This window comes from Archocentrus centrarchus, chromosome 1 (assembly GCF_007364275.1).
Source record: "Archocentrus centrarchus isolate MPI-CPG fArcCen1 chromosome 1, fArcCen1, whole genome shotgun sequence".
NCBI lineage: Eukaryota > Metazoa > Chordata > Actinopteri > Cichliformes > Cichlidae > Archocentrus > Archocentrus centrarchus.
Genome location: NC_044346.1, coordinates 10,927,158 through 10,943,441, shown reverse-complemented (window position 1 = coordinate 10,943,441; position 16,284 = coordinate 10,927,158). Strand labels below are relative to the sequence as shown.

General features: G+C 41.3%; 1 protein-coding gene across 2 annotated transcripts in view; it reads left to right on the top strand.

Annotated features, from left to right (window-relative positions):
* LOC115786848 (protein sidekick-1) overlaps window positions 1-16,284 on the top strand; it is a 288,838-nt gene that overhangs the window by 193,588 nt on the left and 78,966 nt on the right. The window contains exons 10-16 of one of the 2 annotated variants that reach the window (XM_030739306.1): window positions 516-632; window positions 1,942-2,109; window positions 2,904-3,006; window positions 3,132-3,305; window positions 7,998-8,134; window positions 9,320-9,467; window positions 16,124-16,264. In XM_030739306.1, the coding sequence (XP_030595166.1) occupies window positions 516-632; window positions 1,942-2,109; window positions 2,904-3,006; window positions 3,132-3,305; window positions 7,998-8,134; window positions 9,320-9,467; window positions 16,124-16,264 (988 nt within the window). Of the gene's footprint in view, window positions 1-515; window positions 633-1,941; window positions 2,110-2,903; window positions 3,007-3,131; window positions 3,306-5,147; window positions 5,153-7,997; window positions 8,135-9,319; window positions 9,468-16,123; window positions 16,265-16,284 lie in introns of those variants that run through there. The other variant, XM_030739315.1, reaches the window with a different exon arrangement.

Genomic DNA, 16,284 nt, shown 5'->3' with positions numbered 1-16,284 from the left:
CCCTCCCTTGCTTTGTCCTTTAAGCCAGCTTTCTTGTGATTGGCAGCCACTTGCAAACAAAAGGTTTGAACGTCACATGTGTGGGGCTGCTGTGCTCACAGCCAGAGCTGTGTGGCTAAGATAACCGTATCAGAGATGTGCTCTGTCATTGACATATTACAGAGCCAAGAGTAGAAAAAAGCAGTCTGTATCCTGAACTTTTAGCTCACAGGTTGCATATATGCAAGAAGGTTACATTCCATTTAGTGAGAATTATGTTATAATTAAAAGTTTTTATGGAGCCAGTGCACCACCATCATCCACATTTATGCACACACACACCACAGCAACACGTAGTGAATAAAGACTCCATTGAGCAGAACAAGCTGCAGTTGTGCTTATGTAAACACTGTCATCCTTTCCTTTTCTAGTCCTCTTTTTTCTTTTTGCCATGTTGCTCAAGTCTTTCTCTTCTCTTTATCCACAGTCTCCTCTTAATGTTCATTTCTGTCTCCTGCTCTCTCCCTGTGTTTCAGGTGTAGCCCCCACATTTACATCACCCCCCTCTGACCAAACAGTGACTGATGGCAACACGGCATTGTTTACCTGCCAGACTAGCGGCGCTCCAAAACCTGCCATTACCTGGAGGAAAGGTAGCAACAAAGCTACACGTTCTGCACTCGACACTGAGCAGCTACACTAAGACACAGCTGCACTGACATAATACACTGCTCAAAAAAATTAAAGGAGCGCTTTTTAATCAGAGTTTAGCATCTAGTCAGTTAAACTTCTGGGATATTGATCCAGTCAGTTAAGTAGCAGAGGGGGTTGTTAATCGGTTTCAGCTGCTTTGGTGTTCATGAAATTAACAACAGGTGCACTAGAGGCGCAACAATGAGACAACCACCAAAGCAGGAATGGTTTTACAGGTGGAGGCCACTGAGGTTTTTCCATCCTCATCTTTTCTGATTGTTTTTTCACCAGTTTTCCATTTGGCTAGGAGGAGATTCCAGGAGACAGTTATTCTAGGAGAGACACCAAACATTCAGAAACATACTTCATGAGTGTGGCCTGAGGGCCTGATGTCCTCTAATGGACCCTGTGCTTAATGCCCGGCACCGTGGAGCCCGATTGGCATTTGCTATAGAATACCAGAATTGGCAGGTCCACCACTGGCATCTTGTGCTTTTCACAGATGAGAGCAGGTTCACCCTGAGCCACCATCTGTGACAGATGCGAAAGGGTTTGGAGAAGCCGTGGAGAACGTTATGCTGCCTGTAACATCGCTCAGCATGACTGGTTAGGTGGTGGTCTGGGGAGGCATATCTCTGGAGGGATACACAGACCTTTACAGGCTAGGCAATGAAACTCTGACTGCCATTAGGTATCAGGATGAAACGCTTGGACCCACTGTCAGACCCTACACTGGTGCAGTGGGTCCTGGCTTCTTCCTGGTGTACGACAGTGCCCGGCCTCATGTGGTGAGAGTATGCAGGAAATTCCTGGAGGATGGAGAAATTAATACCATTGACTGGTCCCCAACGTTCATCTGACCTAAATCCAACAGAAAACCTCTGGAACATTATGTTTCGGTCCATCTGATGCTGCCAGGTTGCACCTTAGACTTTCCAGGAGCTCAGTGATGCCCTGGTTTGGATCTGGGAGGAGATCTCCCAGGACACCATCCATCGTCTCATTAGGAGCATGCCCCAATGTTATCAGGCATACAAGCCCATGGGGGCCATACAAACTAGTGAGGACCATTTTGAGTTGCTGCAATGAAACTTCAGCAAAATTGACTAGCCTACTGCATATTTTTTTCACTTTGATTTTCAATTTAAGTATTTTTGAGTAGTGTATATTTGTAATTAAAATATGCTTACTTTCCTTCATCTCAAGGCTATCCATCCATCCATTCATCTATTTTCTTCCGCTTATCCTTATTATTTTGTCCCTCCATAGGATCACAGGTCTTAGCCAGCGGTTCTGTCCAGGTTCCCAGGTTCACGTTGTTGCAGTCGGGTGGCCTGGAGATTCAGCCAGTCAGCTTCCAGGATTCAGGAGAATATACCTGCATCGCCTCCAACATGGAGGGAACAATCAACGCCACAGCTACGCTCACCGTTTGGAGTAAGGCACACACACACACACAAACACACAAACAAAAACACATTAAACTGTTCAATATACATTTGCTAAACAGACAAAAACAGACATGGAACACTACTTTATCCATACCTGTCCAATAGTATTAGTTCAGGCTAGTGAGCAGCTCAGTGATTGGTTATTGATGCAGTTGGCTGACTCAAAGGTGAACTAATCATTGGATTTGCCAAGCATGAGGATGATTGATTAGCCAATAAACCAATCGCTTGGCTGATTTTTTTTTTTTTTTTTGCATACATATAAATATATGTTCTGGCAGCTTTAGCTTAAACACAGTTCAATTATGCAGAGTGTCAGATCCTTACAGTTGAGCTGTGAGATAAATGTAAAATGTACACCCTTCAATTTATTGGAGACACGGTCACATCACAAGTGTACGGTGACTGAGTTAGGGACAGAACAGATGCTCGCTCCTCTGCATCTGCATTTGTTTTTCCACCAGCGCTGCTTTTCTCCCCCTAAATCATATCCAACACCTGAGTGGAGCAAGGCACCAGTAATTTGATACTCAGCTGTTTTCCACACCGTTATAATATGCGTAGGTGTGGGTGTCTGTGTGTTTGCGGCGCATGCTCATGTGTTGTTTATCTTCAATAGTTTTTGTAAACTCATTCATTTCTCCTTAATGTTGAGCAACATTTAAATGTACAGTACACATTTTAAACAAGACTGCACCTGGTTATGCGCTATAACAGGTGTATATTAATCATATTTAATTTAAGCCTCAAAATGTTATTCCACCTCTCTGTTCTTTCCAGATCGCACAGTCATTTCTGTGCCTCCGACAGACCAGCGTGTTATTAAAGGAACCACTGCTACTCTGAAATGCGACGCTACGCACGACCCCAGAATCGGTATCAGGTATCATCTGCTCGTCGGCGTTTACCACATGCACGAACACCAAATCTGATTCTCTGCTCTGTTTGACAGTTTTATAAGATGATATCTTGAGTTTTTGAAACACCCAAACGCTTCCACTGTTACAGCTATAAATGGGATCGAAGTGGCATGCCGGTTCTTCCAACCGGTGGGGGGCGTGTGTCTGTGCGCCAAGGCTTTCTCACTATTAGCCAGACCTGGTCAGGTGATATCGGGGATTACACCTGCACTGTGGCATCACAAGCTGGCAATGACTCTCACTCTGCACGCCTCGAAGTCATGTGAGTTCAGAGAATAATTTCCTTCTGCATTATTTACCTTCTTATGTTCTTGGCTATTGTTTGACTTTTCCACCCTTAAAAAACATCCACAAATTTAGTCATTAACAGCTAAAACCTGCAAGGCCAAGTAAACAGCCCTGGGCTCTATGAACCTGGAGGCTTTTGAAATGCAATAGGTCTCCTTAAACTAATGATTAGTCTAGAGTTGCATTTTACAAACTACTATATAAAATATTGACAATTTTTACTTCCACTTAATCTGCACATCAGAGAATAAATAACAGCCTTATAACACTGAATCAGTAACACTGACAACAACAACGCTACCAAATTGGATGCAACACAAAGGAAGCATAACGAGGCTGCATCCATTTTATTCGCAGTAATTCTCGAGGGCCTTTTCTGTGAATGCGCCATCCTTCGAAATCTTCAAACAAATGTCACTTGTTGGGTTTTTATAACAGATATGGTCTTGACCGCCTGCAAAAGCCCCCAGGGTGGAAGATGTAAACTCGAGCACATTTTTATTTGGAGATTATACAAATGAAATATAGGGTGTAAGTTAGCTACAGGCTACTGGCTTCCCTGTCTCCGAGCCTTGTGCTGAGTTATATTAGCAGCCTGCTTGCTTTAGTTTCGCATTTAATACACTGGCATTATTCTTCTCTTTTAACTCAATTTGGAAAGAAGGTATTTCCTGAAGAATTCAGTTTCTTTATTAAATTCAGCAGGGCATAAATATATTTTAACTTATCCTACACCTCCGGATAGCATCATGATCTTTAATTTTCTGTGATAACTCTATTTGAGTAAACTGTGAGTAAATCATTATTTTTCTGGCAGTAGAGGTTTCGTCGCTCAGGATTAAACACAGCAGCGATTTTGATGTAACACTGCCTAAAAAAACCTGAGGGAACAGTCTATCCATAGCGAGCAATCTGGCTTATTCAAATTACTGATATGACTGACAGGACATACGCCTTATGGTACAAGGTTTTACAAAAAAGACTGACTATAGAAGGTATAATTTAGCTGAAGCAGCAGATGGGTAATTTGGTACTCTGCCAAACATAAAGGCATGATTATTGTCAACTTGTTTCATCAGTTGTCTAATAAGATAATTGCTTGTTTCTAGTAAAAGCCATGTTCAGTCCACGGTCAGAGCCTCTAAATCAAATACTGTGTTCATGCCACTGTAAGGATATGGCTATTTTGAGTTATTATTAGATACCCATAATGGTTTATACCCATAATGGTTATGTAAGGGCATATCTGACCTTTACATGTGTAGCACTCACTGATATATTGTTAGCGTTTGTGCGCGTTTGTGCATACCTGTGCAGATTCCAGTCATCACATTGTGAGTCTGGTATGCGCAGATTAAAAAAAAAACACACACACAAACACACCAAGTGTATCCCACGCGCCGACCCACTCAGCCTTATTACAGCCACTGAGAGAACAGGTAGTGGTATTTGTATATTAATAGGCACTTAAATAATACATTTTTAAAAGGCACTTATGATATATTAATATAATTGCTGGGTAGGAAAGAGACAGAACATGAGTCCACATCCTTCTAAATTATAGAGAGACAAGAGGTTATGCATGTCAGACGCAGAGGGAGGGAGCAGATCTGTGTTTATGGCTGTGCGAAAACATGCCGGGAAGGATGGGATTTCTATACGACTGTGTTTCTGAGCGTGTGTGTGTGCGTGTGCAGCTGCGTGTATCCACGTGTGTGACGGACGTTCTCGTTAGCTCTGTATCAATGGGTCATAGAGGCTAACAGACGCTGGCGGCTGAGGAGACAGACTAATTACCAGCGGGTTATTGGTTCAACTCCCGTAAGACCCATTCATGTGTCTGTGAGTGTGTGTCTGTGCTTATGTGCGTGTTTGTGATTTGTAAGGACGGTGTGAAGGTACTTGCACTAATGTTCTCTAAGCTCATCCATTAATTAATATGATCATGTCAGCTCAGAAAAGAAAACATCATTTTCATTTCCCCTTGCTCCTCTGTGCTTCATTCATTGCTGTCCTTCCTATTTCTTGGTGTGCTACTCCCCTTCCTCTCACAGCATTATATCTCATTCCTCCATCTCTCTTCCAATCCCTTTAATTCTATGCTTGAATGTTAAAATGTTAAGTTGTTCACAAGAAAAAACAGAAACAAGGCAGATGTTTTTAACCCAGCGTTATCGGCTGCAGTTAATAGGAGCTTGCTGCCTGTCGGAGCAGAGCTCTTGGACAAAATAGCTTAGAAAGCTAAGTTGTCCGTAGCTTAGAAATAATTAATAACCTTATGAATATGAGATACAGCTAGTCTGTGCACAGGAGACCATCTCTTTTGTTGTGGTTTCTGTGTAAATATATTTATTTTGTTCTTTTATGTTGTCTGTTAATATTTCTGCCAGCACCTGTAACATGTGTAGTTACACTATGATTTGCTGTTCTTCCCATTTCCTCATTCAAGCCCACGTGTACAAAGAGTTATGATACTCTAAGATTGGTATACTATATACTCTAATATATATATATATATATATATATATATATATATATATATACTCTAAGATTGGTATAATAAAATGTTTGGATTTACTTTATTGGTTTTATGAAAATACCTGTATTGCCTTCTTTGTTATTACTATGGCAGGGAGGAAAAATGTCTGGAAAATTTGTTTTTTAATAGATGTGATGAGGCATACCTGTGGTGATGCAGCGCACGTACAGAGTAAATATATGCAAGACACGGCCATATTTAAAAGATATCACCCACTGGAACTGATCCTGGCTCAGACCCAAAATCTAACCTGGGTGTCAGACCTAACAGTATTGCACCTCACATATTTAATAGAATAACAGAAAACAGGAAACTAAATATCTGTCTACTGAACAGTCTGCATATTGTCACAGACATGTTTATGAGATGCAAATGGATACATAAGCAATCAGGACACATTTTGTCTAGATGTGGATATTAAGGAAATAGTGTGACAGTCTGAGAAATATATTCCTTTCTTTGCAAAAGTTAAATAAGCAGATTCAATACCAAGCTTATGTCTTGGTGGAAAATGTGAAACAACAGTTAGTAGTTTGGATCCTTAGTTTACAAGAAAGTCTTGAAACAGGAGCAAACGGCTAACTTTAGTCTATCCAAGTAAAAAAGAAACTAAATTTACCTCCAGATCCAAAGCTCCATATAAAGCTGTTACAGCTAAAAAGTACGCATAGGCCCCCACTAATATTTGGTTAAATGTCCCTTAGCAAGTTGTACCTCAACCAGATGTTTTTGGTAGCCATCAACAAGCTTCTGGAATAATTCTGTCTGGATATTTGACCACTCTTCTTCGCAGAATTAGTAGTGGACTCGGCTATTAAACATAGTCCACAAATTCCCAACAGGGTTGAGGTCGTGGCTTTGGGAAGACTTTTCCAGAAGCTTAATATTAGGTATGTGGTTAATTCAGACAAGCCACAAATTAAGGTTTAGCTCACAATCCTGGAACATTGGTGAGACCACATGAGCTGAGTCATCAGCTGATACCCTTACATACAATTGGCAAATTTTGTAAAGGTTTGTCACCTCAAAGCGCTTTATATTGTAATGGTAAAAAACAAACAATAGTAGAGAGAGAGCGTGATTGCTTTGGTCACAAGCAGATTGCTGCACTTGCCTGTAGTTTGGATGGAAGACACCGGCTTATCTGCACTCAGCATTTACACCCCGCGCTTTAGTGGAATTTGAAAAAGTGCTATGCCAACCAGAAATGGAGACCAGGCAGTGTAACCAACTCATCTCAACTTTTACTTTGAAGGCAAACATTCTCTGTTACCAGTTTACACTTTTCACTCTTTCACTACTGTTTAGTATTTTTCACTGTTTCACTACCGTTTAGTATTGGCAGACAAGTCAGCATCTTCCATGCAAACTTCTGGCAACCGCAGCAGCCTGCTGTAGCAACCAATCACACAAAGGTTTCTGATGTAGCATCGTGCATCAGTTTGTAATCAACCTCCAGCAACCACTTGGCAGAAAACTACAGAACACACACTTTTCCCTATTGACCAGTGGCTTTCAGGGGGTCACTGACTGGTCTGCGGGCCTGTGTGAATGGGGTTTTACCCGGTTCATATCTGTTATCGTTGATATGAGCTCTGTTTTGTGCTGGGGGTTTGCTGATGTTTCTGCCTCAGGCTTTCCACATATGCATGAGGAAAGGTGGAAAGGTCCCAGAACAGAGCCATACCACCATATATAAATTACTGCTAAGGGAAATAATTTTCCTCGAGCTAAAGTGGCTCTGGCTGAAATGGAGTTGCAGGGTTATTTATAGACTGGGAGCAGTGGCTTTTTGAAAGCTACCTGGCAATTGCTTGCAGCCAGGAAATAGTCTAGCCAAATGTCTACATTCACACTGAAGTTATTGTAATTCTGAGGTTCTGAATGTTCATATTCCCATACATTTATGATTATACAGTAGAGCCAAAAACAAGCATGGATGCCTCATATGAGTCAGTTATTTCTTTAGTTCAGAGTGATGAATGATTTTGTTAATACTTCATATTTAAAGTCAGCTTTAGATGTGCAGATGTCCCCATTTTCATTCTTTCTATTTAGCTAATAGAAACTATTGGCTAATTTAAATAAAAATTTCTATTTTATTTATTTATTTTTTTGTCTATTCAGTGAGCTGCCACATTCTCCTCGCTCCCTGACGGCTCGCCTCAATGATTCGGACTCCCGCTCTGTCCTTCTGTCCTGGCTTCGCCCTTTTGACGGGAACTCCCCTCTTCTGTACTACGTGCTGGAGCTCTCAGAGAACAGTATGTATGTGTGTGTCCATCCCTGGGCATACTTTATAGTTCCTGAACAGCAAACATCTGTTCACTTGCTGTCTACCAAGCACTGATGTGCACTCATTTACAAGAGACTGGCATATGGAGCATCGTGTTGCTGCGTAAGCATACATGCAGATCCCCTATAAATAAACTCTTATTTCCCTTTCCTCCTTGAGTCTCTCTCTCTCTCTCTTTTTTTCCTCACCCACTCTCCACTACAGATGTTGTAACAGCAGGCTGGCTCTCTATCAAATTAGAGAGAGATAGGGAAAAGGTATTGAGGAATAGACTGACAGGGGAAACAAAGTGGAGGGAGATTGGCTGTAGAGCGGCTCACTCCTGATGTAAGCTAAGGGGATGGGGCGGTGAGCGTTACATAGACAGCCAAGCACTTGGCACATGACTCTAGGAGCTGGGCTGATTCTTATTCTGATAATTTTTGGAGAGACACCATGAATGTGACTTAAAGCTTTCTGCTGTCACCATTTACCAGCTGCTGTGCTGCAGCTACAAAAATACAGCAAAATAATGATAATAAAAGAAAGAATTGCCATGGAAGAGAATAACAAAACCCTGGAAAATAACAGGGAGAGAGAGACAAAGACGAGGAATGGAGAGAACCATGAACGTCTGGTCGATTTTACAGACAGTGAGGAATGGATTAGAGTTTTGTGCACACTGATTATCCACTCTCTGTGTTATATATTAGATTTTTTTGTTGCATTTTTGTGAATGGACCACTATAAATACAATGTGTTTTCATGTCAGACAATGGCTCTAATACCCTGGGTGCGCTTAAAATGGCACATGCACGCTATCCGTCTCACTTGCACAGATACATGTGGCTGGGGTGATAATAGGGATAATGGTGCATCTGTCTGTGGTATCTTCAGCGGGAAGACTGAGAGATAAGCTGGCAACAATATGAAGGAGCATCTGTGCTTCTTTATTAATCCTTCTCTTCCCTCCAAACTTTCCTTCTTGTTGCATCATATGCTACTTCTCTCGTTTATAATTCTCCCCAGCTTACCCCCTGTTCCCTTTACCTTGCCTCTTATCTGTTTCTCCCCTCTTTCCATTTGATTTATAGCTTCTGAGTGTCCCTGTGTCTCTGTTTGTCCTGCCTGCGCCAGATATTATCAGCCTTTAATCTCCGTGTCTTGTGTCTAGACTCACCATGGAAGGTCTACCTATCAGAAGTTGATCCCGCAGTGACCAAGGTATCAGTGGGCGGGCTCACACCTGCCAGAACCTACCAGTTTAGACTCTGTGCTGTCAATCAAGTGGGCAGGGGTCAGTACAGTGCCGAGACACACAGGTAAGAGCAACTTCTAAACATTTACAGTGAGACATGAGAGTAACACACTGCTACCAGCTTTATTAAACATGTTGTTCTCGCTACCTCATGTGACACCAAACCGCTATTTCACAGATGTTTCTAAAAAGCATGAAACAATTTTTTTGTGTAGCACATGCCATGATTTGTGTAAAATTTTGTTGTTTTTTTTTACCTAATTTCATGTCTGTGTAATAGACATAGTCACACTGCTTTACAAAAGCTGGGAATGAATAAGATAAAACCTTTCAAAAGACATAGTGCCTGCAAATCCCACGGTCTAGTTTGTGTATCTAAGAATTTGTGAGTTACATTGTGTGTGAACATGAGTAGGAATATGGGAAATGAAATGAGGATGAAATGGGGATAACAAGATGGGGATGAAGAGAGCATCCCTTTTTGTTTAGAATCCATTTTCTTTGCAATGAGCAATTTATATTCATCACATTCTGTAGATGTCTACGTTTGTGTGAGTGTGTGTATATACATGTGTGTACTTCCCTGCCCATCTCTTTCTGTTGCACATATTGAACTAAGCAGTAAAAAATGATGAAATAAAGTGCTCTTTGTATGTGTGTGCATGAAAGGTGCGATTTTTGAATGAAAAGCAAATAGGTGGCTACGCAGCTGTATTGCGTTTGCATGGGCGTGCATGTGTGTATCTGTGCATGTTTATCCCAAGGGAAAACACTAATGGGGATAATTATGATGCCTTAGCTCCGATGTACTCTATACAGTGAAGGTGGAGGTATAGCAGGCCTCTTAAAGATTTTGCCCCTAGCTCCACAGATACACCAACATATGCACACAATACAACAGATGTGATGGCGCATTGTGAAGTAGGCAAACATGTACGCATGCAAACATGGTTTTGTCTGACTGAAGAGACTGACCACAGGCCAGTTTTTGTTCTGCCAAATACACTCAGCAGCAGCAACAGCAGCTTTAAATGCTGCCATCACACATCCACAAACCTCTGATATGTCTCCTTTCACTTTGCTTCTTTTCAGCTTGATGTTCTTTCTCTTATCTGTTCTCCTTTTATTCAAATTCTTTCTCAGTAAATTCTCCTCTTCTGTTTATCATTACTCTTCTTCTCCCTGTTTCTCATTTCTTCCTCTTCTCCTGCTTTGTGTCCAACATCCCTTCTCCTACCTAGTTGGTTGTTAGAGGCTGCGGTCAATAGATTAGATTGAATGAAACTCTGGCAGTCAGACAAGTTATCTCTGGTCAGTGTATCACAGCAGATGGATATGTCTCTTCTTCTCTTCTTCAGTGTTTATGGCATACGTAACTGCACGCACACACTCCGTTTCATCTGCTGGATGTTCGCCTGCATAAGACAGGCACAGTCGCAGATGCCAAGGAGTGTGCTGCACATAACACACAGTTAGGCAGAGTGCGATGTCCTGGAGGAGCACTGAGCACCAAATGAGAAGCATGACAAAGTGCAGTAATGTGGACAGAGTGAGCGAATAGGACAGAGGGAAGAAATAGCTTGTAATATTGATGACAAAAAACCCTTATTAAAATTTGAACTTCCAGCTGCTTCTGCTCCCTCTCGTTTTGTTTGCGTCTTTTTGATTGCATTCTTTATCACAACAGCATCGAGTCATACATTCTTTTCATTTCGTGGTTCACTCTCGCTCCATCATTACATTGCCTTTTTTTTTTAAACCACTGTTGCAGTAGGGTGTCATGTGAGAGACAGGTGTCAACCAAAAGTATAGGATTGAAGGCGATCAAAGCTGAAAAACATTACCTCTAAATGAAAAATACTCTTGAAGACTCCTAATTATACAATCTGGAGTGTAACACATGCACAGACTTATTCATGCATGACCTGCACTCACATCATTACCATCTTTAAAGAGGAAGCATTAGCAGAGGAAAGACAGATTATACATAAATGCCTGGAACTGCAGGCATCATCAGCACTTTAAAGCATCTCATTTCAGTTCATTTTCCCTTTACTCCTGTTTTTCTTTTAGTCAGAACCAGAAGACATCAGACTTGGATATATGATAAAATACTTTTCTCTGTCCCATTCTTGTTTCTCACACGTACAGACGCTGCTTTAAGAAAGAAACAAGAACATATTGATCAACATTTTGAATTATATATTCTTCTTTCCTTTGTGAAAGACAGCAGAAATGTTTCAGGCTTTTTCAGAACACACAGAAAAACACAAAAGGAAAATGTAACAGGAATACAGTAAAGGCTGAAGAAGGAGCAATAATCTGCAGCTTAGTTCAGCATGGGCAGATCCTGCAAGTACACCAGTGATCTCAGTTTAATATGCTTGACATGTAGTTTAAATCAACCCCAACTCCTTAATGTTTGCTAAACTACATGGGTGTACTTTTTTCCCCGCTGTTTCTGACAGCTTAGAGAAACAAATACCATTTTGTAGTTTGCAAAAACTATTGCGGTGACCATTCTTGGACATAAGCTTGCAAACATCTTACAAAAAAAATAAGTAAAAATCAATATCCCGCTTAAAACTGAATTGAAATGCCTTAAAATGAAGCAAATGTCTAATAGCCTTTCTAAAACAATAAAAGGCCAATATGGTACATGTTCAAATAAAAAAAGCATTGTACCATTTATCGTTGGAGCTCAGCTTCGAACCTCACTAAACACTAAAAACTAATTTTTTTCATCTTTTATTCCCGCAGTTAGAATTGTATAATGAACCTATAACGTAACAGGTCAGCCTTTATTTTCATAGAGCTTTAGTACGCCAGCATTGCTGGTGTGAGTATTGTGGCTAAGTAGAGGTAAACATGAAAAAAGACAGGAGCAGAAAGTGCTAAAAGCAACTATTGACAGTTACAGGTGGAGGTGATGCTTTATGCACTCTTACATTTCTTTATCTTCAGCTTGACCTTCACACATATTTATAATGTCTGTCCTTGTCACACCTTTTTTTTTCCATGATTGATGTTAATCACACACTTCAGTCATTGTGGGCTCTATCATGCTGGCTTTGATCATCATTTTGCACCTAAAACTATCCTAGTAGGTAATGGTAGTTCATAAGCTTCTGCAAAGTAATGAGGCACAACTGCTCGGTGTGATGTGTCGCTTAACTTAGGGTAGCACGAAAGAGTAATTAATGATTAAGTAATGAGCAATGAATGAGGAGTTAGTAGTCTGTACCACTTAGCGGCTGGATCAGAGTCAATCAGGAGGAGCTACTCATGGAGAAAATCTTTTCCTCCGTGTCACAGAGCTAAATTATGAACTAATTATTCATTAATAAAATATCTCCTCTGTTCACTGGTGTTTTATCATAATGTAATAAACCGTAGTCTTCAGTTCAGAATTACTAGCGAACTGCTCGTTAATATTTCTTTAATTATCAAATCTTTAGTGATTTGTTGCTCAGAACTATGCCGCATATTTCTGTGTTTCTGCAACTTTCACTTCTGGCCATTGAATATTTGTTTGGGGAAACAGCAAAGCCTCAGGTAAGTAATGTGTTTTTAGCGTCACTGGATGGCAAATCCATAACAAACTTTCAGCATATTTGAATTAAAGCGGTCTGGCAGCAAAAACTGGGTAAAAAAAAAAAAACTCTGATTTTCGGCTTGGCCAGCGGCAGGTTTTTCAGATCATGTTAGTAGTATAAAGTAGAGCACAGAGGGAGAAGGAACTTTAACATTAAAGTGACATATAACAGAATGCTCCCACTATCAGGCTGAAGACAACAGTGTTAAATAGTCTTAAGTCTGAGGGCTTAAATGGATCTTTTAGCTTGACACGGGGTGTCAGTAGCCCACCTCCCCTCTTGCTATTGCCCTTTTTATGTTTTTACACATGATCTTTTTAAACGGTGGGTCTTTTAAGGACTGCACAGCAGATGTCAACACCAATGACGGAGCATCTGCTGCCACATTAGATTTGTTTTGAAGCATTATTGCTGGTATACAGTTTTTTAAAAAATGGTGTCATTGATCAGTAACATAATATGAAATGACAACCATAAAACACATAAATGTGGGTCGTAGCTGGCTTTGATTCATTGTGAGAATATGCAAAAGTATCGCTGTTCCCTGACGGAGTCTCTTCAGTGCGTCACCCTTCTCCATTTTTAACCTCCAGCAATGCAGCACGACGTTTAAAGGAGACAAAAATTAAAGTGTCAAGCAAGACAAAAATAAGCTAATCTATTCAGCTGCTTGTACCCAGTCATGTGCTACCTGGTTCCTCGCTTTGTATTGTTGCTCTCTGTTTAATAACACTTATTTTGCACTTGTGGCTGATGGTGTTGGAATAGGGGCACACTTAACATCCCAGTAACACCATTAAATTTAAGCGCAAGCGTGTGCTTAAAGAGAAAGCCAGCAGGCATTAAACTGTGGAGAATGACACAGAAAAGAAACTTTTCCTAATTCCCACATAGGGACTCTCAAAATGCCCCCCCCCCTTCACTCACACATTTCCTACAGAAAATGTCCTCTTTTTGCACAACAACGAGGGACAGAGAAACTGTGTCACACTGTGTTAAGTTTGGGACTTCATTTGTTCAATGCTGATGTGTTGTTGCACGAGCATGTTGGACGGGGTGTACACAGTAATGTGGACTGCGTTTAATCTCCTGTGTGTGTGTCCTCATGCTGAACCCGCTCTATGAAATATTTGCTTTTAATGGCTGGATGGGAATTCACAGGAAGATTCTGCCATTGAGTCAAAGTGTGTCAGTGTGCATTTGTGTGTTTTATTTGCAATCAAACAGTGATTGAGTGGCTCTGTTCAGTACAGTACGGGTGTGCGGGTGTTTGTGTAAGCGTGAGTTCACGGATGTGTATTAATGTGCACCATCAATTTCAGTCAAAAGCTGTGGCATAGTTGTGGATTATATATATTCTCCATTTCCAGACAGCTACCCTAATGCCCATCTCATTCACACAAGGCCCATTAGCCCGTGAGAGTGTGTGTATGTGTGTGTGTGTGTGTGAGTGAGTGCGAGGGTGTGTGTCCCTGCAGCACCTGGTGTCTGACAGTGCCTAACCTAATGGAAGTAAAGCACAGCTGTAAAACCACTGGCCTGTGCTATATATCCGCCTGTGCGCGTCTCTAGCTAACAGCTTTCGCACCCCTGCCTTCACATAAACACACACATATAGATGTGAATACACATTCAGCGACGCATACTGATTCAGACACACAAATACAGACAGCCATACCACAGCTAATGGTTTGATAGCTTATAGAGAATCATTCATTGAGAGAGAGATGGGGCACAGAGAGGGGAAAGCGGAAGCGGGGGGGGGGGCTGGAGGGAGATAGTAATGTAAATCTCCAGACATAATCCATGGAAGGGAAAAGACCATCGGATGTAGCAGTCTGTCTTAAGCTGGGAGAAATTTGTTTGGAGTGTTTGTTTGTGCGTGTGTGAACACATATGGCTCTGATTATGTTTGCTGAGCTGCTTACAGTAAAGCCAGAGGCTGACCAGCTCAGCCTGTGTGCTTTACTAGCCACGGGAGAGCTGGGAGCTTTAATCACGGGAGGATGGGGTGGGGTGGAGGGGTGGTGGTTGGAGAGTAGAAGAGGACGGAAGGAGATGAGTAAAAGATAGAAGGATGGAATAATTGAGGCCAAAGGACGTGATGGATGAAAGGTGAGAGTTTGCAGATGGGAAGAAAAAAAATAGAGAAGTAGTTCAAAATGTCAAAGTAAAGATGGGAAAAAGGTTTGGAGAGAGAGAAGAGGGCAAAGGGAGAGAGGGATCACACTGGCTCACTGGAAATAAAAAGACAAGCTCTTTGCTCATTCTCTAGTAATAGTGATTAAAGTCTCTTTTGCTGTCACACTGTATCACTTGTCTGCTCAGGGGATAGTGGTAGGGTTGAGGGTGAAATAGAAACCATCCAGACAAGGGCATTTGAATATAAATGCAACATAAGTAGGTAAATCTTAAAGTTAAAACAAGATACAGGCAATAAATGTATGATTGTTCTTTTAAGCACCCCCCCCCCCCCCCCCCCCCAAAAAAAAAAAAAAAAAAAAAAAAATCACAACAGCAACTCAACTTGTACGGAGTTCATGAAAACTGTGTTTTAAGCGTCCCGTCTCAGCTCAATCATTCCCAGGAGAAATCCTCTGGTGCGCTGGAAGTGATGCGTTAAGCGTTCCCAGTAGTAGCAGCACTGGCTGTTTTAAATGAACAATATAGCCAGAGATGAAAAACAAATGTATTAAAGGAAAATTGGAAGATACACCAGGAGACAAGCAATGAGAAAGCTGAGTGCAGAATTCAATAAAAATTCATCAAAGCTGCTTAAACTGCGAGATGATTTTCTGTAATAAGTTGCGGGTCTGTCCCATGTATCTCCACTGACAAACACCATCATTGGTTTGCACACAGTCTGACCCCCAGACTAGAAAAGATGAAGATACTTAGGAAACAGTGTTGCTAAAAAATATTACTTTTTAGCCTGCTCACCTAATAAAGTGTTCCTCTGCAGACTGTGAGATAAGTGATTGCTTGGACGCTCAGTAATAACGATAAATGCTGTGCCTACACTTCTTCAGCGACACTGATATTCTCATTACGCGATGCCTAATAAACTTCATTCAGAGTAATTTCTCTCTCTCTCTCTCTCTCTCTCTCTCTCTGTATGCATTAGGCTGATGCTAAGGGAGGAGGCACCCAGCGCTCCTCCTAAAAATATTGTGGCCAGTGGGCGCACAAACCAGTCCATAATGGTCCAGTGGCAGCCTCCACCAGAACCCCAGCTTAACGGAGTCCTCCGAGGATATGTACTCAGGTAAACACACACAGAAACGT